Source organism: Phalaenopsis equestris, unplaced genomic scaffold (genome assembly GCF_001263595.1).
Source record: "Phalaenopsis equestris unplaced genomic scaffold, ASM126359v1 Scaffold198710, whole genome shotgun sequence".
NCBI classification, from domain to species: domain Eukaryota; kingdom Viridiplantae; phylum Streptophyta; class Magnoliopsida; order Asparagales; family Orchidaceae; genus Phalaenopsis; species Phalaenopsis equestris.
Genome location: NW_018218619.1, coordinates 1 through 8,448, shown reverse-complemented (window position 1 = coordinate 8,448; position 8,448 = coordinate 1). Strand labels below are relative to the sequence as shown.

Sequence of the window (8,448 nt, the reverse complement as noted above, 5' to 3'; positions counted from 1 at the left end):
TAATTTTTAATTTTTATTGTTGTTACTCGTTGTTTAGTGAGGTGTAAATTTCAATTATGTAATATTCAAATTGAATATATATTTTTATGTATGAAATGTGCAACCAGGATTGATTATGTTATAAATAACACAATAGTATAGGGGTAGGAAGTTCTTTTTAACTTAAGCAGCTGCTGCATAATTGCACAAAATAAACAGAAACACAGTTTTCCCCCATAGCTTCTTAGCACGACTGTTGTGCAACAGTTTTTTAATAAATTGCAACCGTCCCAAATAAACTCTTAATTCTTAAAAAACATTTATTTAAAAACCATCCTCAGCTTAGCATTAATCTGTGAATTGTAGCTTAATTTGATTTGAGAGGCTTCTAAAGCCTATTAAGAATGGTATATTGGCCTTCAAGAAGTTTAAAATAAGTATTGTTAAATTTTCACGTGCATTTGGCGGTCAACTAAGCAAGCAAATGCCCTAAATTTTAGAAGACAAAATCAAATAAAATGTAGGCATTTTGATCACTTGGAATAGAATTGGAGCATTTTAAATTTATTAAACAATATCTTGTGTATAGATTTGCTTATAATTTTTGTTTATAATGCCTCTTTTTAAGTCTATAAGTATAACTTTTAGGATTGTATTATCTTCAAATATTCTACTCTTTTGATTTTGATCTAGTGCAACCACTTCTAATTTTCAATGAAATGCTAGGCGTAGTCTTCAATTTTTTCAAAAAATACTTATTGTTAAAAAAGATGTTAACAACCAAACTTTAAATTGATTTATCCATTAAAAAAAACCTTTAACTCCTCATAAATCTTTAGGACAAAATTAAACCATAAATACTTGTAAGAAACTCATTTCCCAATCACTATGCTGTCTTCTGTTAAAACTGTGATTTGCAATGCATCTATGGATAAGAACAATTTAATGATAAAAAAATTCAATACAATCATTAATTACAAACAGATATTTATGTCCCCACTTTAGAAAGGCCATACTAGCTATAAGCTCTCCCATTATTTTTCCCTAAAAGCTATTTGATTTTCTTTAATTGCAACGTATAGGAATGACTGTATATACAATCTCTAGCTGTGCTGGTTGCTTTTGCAATATATTTGTAACATATCTGTCATATCAGTTTCCATGGGCTCAGTATTTTTAATGGCTTCTGATTTCTCACAATGCTCTCTATACTTTTGAAGGTAACTTTTAGCAGAACAAGCATATTTATCTAACCCAAGTAATTTCATGGCATGACATATATCTTCTCCACTTAAAGTTTGTCTATTTTCCTTGCGACACTTATCAGAAGCTTCCCCAGTTATAAAGGCTATGAATTCCGATGCACACTCTTGCATAGTTTGCTTTGCGTCTTTTGAAATCTTAGCTTTGGTTGGTAGAGCTTGCTTCATAATTCTTCCTATATTTGCAATTGGCAGTAGAAGATCCTGCACATTTCTGCACCCTTCATCTTTGGCTGTCGTCGTAATATTTGAGTCTGAGTTTTCATCCATTATCTTCACCTGGAAGCAAAAAAGATTAAAATGACCAAAACTCAATGCATTTAACATGGATAACAAATAATCTATGCAAAAATTTATCTTTTTCGCCATATAATTATAAGAACTGTAGCAGAGCATGCTTATAAGTCAAGTTTTGCATGAATGTCAGTACCTGGAAAGAGAAGGTCTTTATCTGGTTCAAATTTGATGCATTTCAAGATGTATTGCTAAGAATAAATAGTTGATTATCTAAATATTGTATTAGTCACGGTTGATGGCTTGTGACATGTTGTCTATCAGACAGAAGCAGGAAGATTAACATCATTGAATGTGTCGTGATCATGAACTACTAAATCTTTAATTATATAGTGATATAAGCCTAACATTGTTTGGTATGTCGGCTGGTGATTCATAAATCTTATTTGCTCCACTAATCTAATGTGCTTAGATTGCTGTTTCAGGATATCATATAATTTAATGAAGTATTGGAGCATTTTCTTTGGTTTGCATATTTTATTCATCATTTAGTTGACAGTTGTACATGATAATGCGCTCATGTTATCGCTTATTAGATCATGATAATGTTCTTATGTTTTTGCTTTGTGACATAAGTCTAGATTTATTAAATGTAATTACGGGAAGAATTTATAAGATTTGTTTAGTCGTCGCTCGTGAGGCTGAGTTTCGTCACAGAGAATTTGATAAATCCAAATTTAGCGAACTTGATAACTCCAATTTACCGTAAAATTAAGTCACAACCAAATGCCTCCAAAGAGCTTAATTAAGGAAAAATTGTGTGCTATGTAGAGCTTTTTTATGGGCTTATGACTTGTGCTTGGTTTGAAAGGATTGTTACCATTTTTATTAAATGTTCTCATTATAAAAAGCCGAAATTTCGACTTTATTCGGTTTGAAAAAATCTAACATTTTATAAAAACACATGAGATATATTGTAATTATTTTTTTTTTAAGAATAGAGATATTTTTTTAATTATATTATATTATTTTATTTTCATCAATATAATATCGAATTAGTTAATGTGAATCATTAGATTAAAATCTGTTCATGAAAACATATATGACACAAAATTTCATAGAAAATACTTAATATATTTTCTTGAAGTCATTTACCGTACCCTGTTGTTATGGCCTTGATACTTAAAATCATTTGTTTAAAGTCTTTCCTGAGCTTAGTATTAAGCTCTAAATTGTGGCTTAATTGGATTTGAGAGACTTCTAAAAGCTGTTAAGAATGGAATATTGGCCTTGGAGAGGTTTACAATAAGTATAGTTAAGTTTTCATGAGCATTTGGCGGTCAGCTAAGCAAACAAATACAAATACCCTAAATTTTAGAAAACAAAAATAACATAAATGTAGGCATTATGATCACTTGGAATAGTTGAGCAATGTGGTTACAATAAAAAAGAGCACTTTAAATTTTATTAAATAGTTTCTTGTGTATAGATTTGTTTATATTTTTTTTTTGTTTGTAATGCCACTTTTAATTCTCTAGATACAATTTTTAGAATTGTAATATCTTTAAATAATCTACACTTTTGATTTTGATCATGCACAACCAAAAATGGTCCACACAAATCTCGAGACAATCTAAAGATCCATATCAATGAAAAAACTATAAGGCCTCACAGGTTACTGATAGTTAGTTTAAATGATTAAAAGCCAGCCTAGGCGACTTATAGCTAGTTCGGGCAATTAATAGCCAATCCAGGCGACTGATGGCCAATCCAACAGGCTAAAGACTGTCAGCCGACCAATAGCCAACCGACTGATTGCTAGCTGACTGAAGGGCTGATGATTGATAGAAGGACTACTGATCGACATAAGTTCAGTCCGGCGACTGAAGTGTCACCCATGCCAACAACAAATAAGCATCCACGTCAGTGACTGAACAAAGTTCTAATATCCCTAACAATCTCACAAATATCAACGTGAAGCTCTTTTAACAGCAACCCCCAAAGGTTTGCAAATTCACTAACCAACAATGATTAGGCTCTAGCCATCCAGAGGTGGACCGACTTCTATACTTAATATCGACCAGATTCCCAGGGCAAAGGCCAACAAACGTCCATATATAAAGTTGACTGACTTCTTAGAGCAAAGGTTGATCAGTGTTCATTAGAACAGGTGTCAAAATTAGTTATGAATTTGAAAAGGCATGCTATAAGACAATAAGATCCGTAATCTTCATATTAAAGTAGGGGTATGCATACAATTTTATCTTTTGTCCCTCTATCTTCTATAAATAGAGGGATCATAACTTGTATTAAGGGCTTTTGCCTCTAGGTTTTTTCCCTCTTTAGGCTCTTCTTTCTAGACTCACTCTCTCTCTAAGGAGAACTCTCTCCTCTCTCTTGTTACCCCCATTTGTTTGAAATAAAATGGGTCACAAAAACCGAGAATACCCCAATTTGCCCCTACGGGGCAAGTCTGTATATGATGTACCCATCTTTCTCCATATTTGTCTCTCTCTCTCTCTATCTCTCCTTCATGGTTTCTGTCGCTTTTATCTTCGGGCATAACTCACAAGAAAAATCTATATTAACATCCTAAATAGTGCGATGAGTGTGGGGTATGCTACCAACAAGAAGGGAATTGTGCCATCAAAAGTCTCATTTTAGCACAAAAATAAATACTAACACTTCATACAAAGGGTCCAATGATAAGAATTATTCTCATACACATTGTATACATTATTACACTCAATATAATCGTCATCAGAAGCTATATGCGAACATCAATATTTTGAGTAATTTCTATTACAAACAAGCATACATTTATACAAATTCTCATGCAAGCCTTGCATAGTTTCATGTACATTCATTTGATGTTTGGAACCAAGGAGTGTTATTCCTACACAAATAATACATATTACATCTAAGGCATATAATTTGAAGGGGGATCAATAGAAGTTCAAGTTCCCAATTTAACTCATGTTTTTTAATAAGGATGAATTTTATCTAATACAAATGAAATCAAATGGTACTTGAATAGTGGATACTTAAGGTACATTATTGAAGATAGAACTAACTTTGCATTTTTGGATTTAAATGATGATGGTTGTCACATTTGGCGATAATAATAAATAAAATTTATTAAATTCAGACTAGTATGTAAAAAAAATCACCATTAACATGATTAAATTCATTATTGCATTAAACATGATTAAATTTTTATAAATTAATTATGTTATAATGGGTTAGAAGTTTCATTTTTGGACATCCTATTGTGTTATAAGAGAAAATATTTAAGATTGCTTTACTAAGGAATGAGTTTGATAATTTATTATTATTTGATATGAAAATTAGAAGTACTATAAATTTTATTTGTTTAAAATCCAACATAGGTTATGCTTGATTATGGCATAGAAGGTTATGCCATTCAAGCATGCTTACACTACAAAAAATTATAAAATTGAATTCTAGAGTTGGACAACAAATACTTAATTATGATTTTTATCATACTTATGATGCTTACATGAATGATAAACAAACTAAAAATTAATTAAGAGTAAGACTATTTTGATAAATACTAGAGCATTAGAGTTACTTCATAGATATCTATTTTGACCTATTAACACAATTAGCTTAAAAGTTAAAACTTCATTATGTTTTGCATTAGAGTAAAAATTTCATTATTATTTTGTGACGAGTTCGAATCGCATGTATTACTGTTTTGGCTCACCTTCCTAGCCAAAAAAAAATCCCCACCTATTGACTTGCCCCTAATTTCCATTTTAATCTTTAGTATTAAATAAGAAGCTTGTCTATGAAAAGTAAGAGACTGTATTTAAATCCTTCTATCTTCCAGGCTAAACAAGTAGGACCAAGCTTTTCTTCCCCTTCCATCTGGGAGTTGAATCATCTTGCAGAAAAGGTTGCCAGATCAGGTTCTCACCATTCTTGGCCACTTTTGGTGCTTCACTCTCCACATAACGCCCCCAGGTGACGAGATACAAGCCAAAGATGATCAGAACTCCACCAATAGCACTTGAATCACATCATGTAAGTTAGCATTAATAACTAAATTAATGCATATGCAAGCTTAATATAGAATTAAGGGAAAGCAGCACGGCAAAGTTAAGTTAATCCAGAATTCAATTCATGGGAATGGATGCAACCTTCCAAGGTAGATGGAGCTTCCGAGAAACATTGTTGACAGAAAGGCAGACATCGCGGGCTGAAGAGGATTGTATAACGCTACCAAAGCCGGTCCCAATATTTTGTTGGACCATGCTATTAAACTATAGTTGACGGAAGAAGAAAAAATTGCCTGGAAGTAAAAAAGCTGAACTGTTAGACAATTCAAATGTTTTGTGGTGATATCATCTGCCAATGTTACATTTAACTGAATATTTTCTGACAACACATTTCTTAATTTGGGGGAAGTTAGCTGGAGAATGAAATTGTTTAAAAATTAACGATTGGAAAGAACTATGATTATGGTCATTGCCACAATGATAAGTAGTATACCCAACCTTCGAATGACATGTACAGGTCATTGGTTAAGGATGGGCAAAAAGGGGAGTCTCATTGAAACATTTTTTAAGGTAGTTCAAAAAATTAAACAAAGCAGTATTCAGGATTCTACTTGCCCTTCAGATGACAATAAAGTGAAATAAAAATTCAGAAAACTATAACTTTTATCCCATCCACAAGTGCGAAAAGCACTGTATGACAGGAAATGTCTGGGTCTTTGCCAGGCCAAACTCACCATCGCCGGAGTCACCCCAGCAGCCCGCTCTCCCAATCAGTCGACCACCTGGGCCGGCCAACTCCAGCCACACACTTCCGCCGGCCGACCACCTTTTCCACCGACTGACTACCTTGGGCCAGCTGCTTGCATCCGACAACACTGAAAAGCTCCAGAAAGATCGATCTGAGCAACGAAATGAACAAAATACCCTGTACTGCCCTCCTCAAAGCAATAACACTTTTGTAATATTACTTTTTACTATTTACCTTAAAAGAAACTTGTAGCATGTAAAAGAATTGCGGCTCTGTCTCTTTCTTCTCTCTTCAGCTCTCCTCTCCTCTCACCTCTATGAAGGGAGAACTCTCCTTTCCTTGTAATCATCTCTTCGTGAATAAAATAGGTTAAAGAGCTCAAGAACACCCATCTTCGCCCGCCATGGGGCAAACCTTTCACTCTTTCTTTCTTTTTCCCTTATATGTCTTGGGTGTTGTGTTTGTGGAGCCAAAGCACCCAGTTTTTTCCAAAAAAAGAGGGGCGCATGTAAGGCATTGCTTCTTTTGGGCGCAAACAAAGAAGGGGGCTTTTTGCCATACTTGGGCTCCCAAACGCCCAACTATGCAGGGCGCGATGCACTTTCGTACCCGATGTAGTCATCACTATTTGTTGGTTTTAATACCAAAATTTAGAGTGGTGTAATGTATGTGCTGGGTGTAGGTCCTCCTTTGGTGTTTTTAACAAGTTCCTGGCGAAGAAGAGGATTTCCAGAATCTACGCATGTGTTTTAGCACTTTGGACCTCAGAACAGGCAAACACACCTGAATCATTCGTTGTGGGTAGCTCTTGTAAACATTCTTTTGTGGATATTTGACACAATCTATTTCGATCCGATTTTGTTTGGATATATGTGTTTGACCTATCCTAGCGAAGTTTGTCGCACAGATGTTCTCCATATTATTTCTCTTATTTTTCTGTATTTGTCATAAGTCCTACTTTTCTGATTCATCTCTTCTCATGATCATTCATTTGATCTAAAAAGATAAACTTATTCAGAAAAAAGAAATATACAATGATAAATAAACTGACGACTCTTTTAAAAATAAATAGAGAAAAGAATGAAAACATGATGTTGAATGAAGAAGTTTGCAGAAAACCAACAATGGTGAATCTTTAGGTTATGCATTAAATGTTGATAGTAGATGAAGGAATCTAGGCAGGAATACTGGCAGAGGCAAATCGAAGTCCAAGAATGGAAAGCTTAAGTCAAGCGAAGGAGAATGTTGGAACTGCAGTAAGAATGGGCGTTTCAAGAAGGATTGCAAAGCTCCAAGGAAAACTAATGATGGAGGACAAGAAATTAGCATCTCTAATAGTGTCTCTACTGGTGAAATCCAACGTGAATCTCTGGTGTTATCCCTAGTAAGAACTGAATCATTGATAGTAGATTTAGGTGCCTCTTTTTATGCATGCCACAATAAAGAGGCATTTAAAAACTATACTTAGAGTGATTTAGGGAATGCTTATCTTAGAGACAACAAGGCTTGAAGTATAGTAATAAAGGGTGATGTTGATATCATGTTGCCGAATGGAATAGTCTGAAAGCTTACTGAAGGTAGAAATATTCCAAGTTTGAAGAGAAATCTTATCTCTTTGAGTCAGATGTTAAAGTCAAGACTTGTGATTACTTTCACAGATGATTCATGGAAGGTAACTAGGGGGCATTAGTGATGGCTTGACGTAACATTGAAAACACCCCGTTATTTGATCAATGAAATGACTATTGATGTGGTTTGAACCAGGATGGATGTAGTTCTGTGGCATTGAAGGCTTGACCATAGGAGTGAGAATGGTATGAAGTCCCTACTTTCAAAGAAAAAGCTTCAAGGTTTGAAATAAGTTGATTTGGATTTCTATGAAGGCTGCATATATGGAAAGCAGAAGAATGTTTCCTTCTCCAAGATTGGGTCAGTGGTGAAATAAAAAAAAAACTAGAGTGAGTGCATACTAATGTATGGGGGTCCTACTCCAGTTCAGTCCATTGGTGGTTCTTGCTATTTTGTTATGTTCACTAATGATCCCACAAGAAAGGTATGGTTTGTTTCTTAAAACAAAAATCTGGTGTTTTGAAAATGAAGTGGAAGTTCAGAAATTTTAGTGATCAGAAGTTCAGGAATTTTAGTGCTATAGAGGGGGTCAGGCATGGGTTCACTGTTCCAAAGATACCGCAACAGAATGATG

The 8,448-nt window shown here is 34.1% G+C and overlaps 1 protein-coding gene across 2 annotated transcripts; it reads right to left on the bottom strand.

The window, feature by feature from the left end:
* Nucleotides 1-977: 977 nt before the first annotated feature.
* Nucleotides 978-6,282, bottom strand: LOC110035639 (WAT1-related protein At5g45370-like). Of its 2 annotated transcripts, none has more exons than XM_020739904.1 (3): nucleotides 6,232-6,282; nucleotides 5,639-5,790; nucleotides 978-1,520 (listed from the first exon to the last, which is right to left on the bottom strand). In XM_020739904.1, exons 2-3 carry the CDS (start codon nucleotides 5,750-5,752, stop codon nucleotides 1,083-1,085), a joined length of 552 nt encoding a protein of 183 aa, XP_020595563.1. In that variant the 5' UTR covers nucleotides 5,753-5,790; nucleotides 6,232-6,282; the 3' UTR covers nucleotides 978-1,082. The 2 variants fall into 2 exon arrangements, with proteins under 2 accessions (XP_020595563.1, XP_020595564.1); XM_020739905.1 differs by lacking the exon at nucleotides 978-1,520 and adding an exon at nucleotides 5,229-5,507.
* Nucleotides 6,283-8,448: the final 2,166 nt, after the last annotated feature.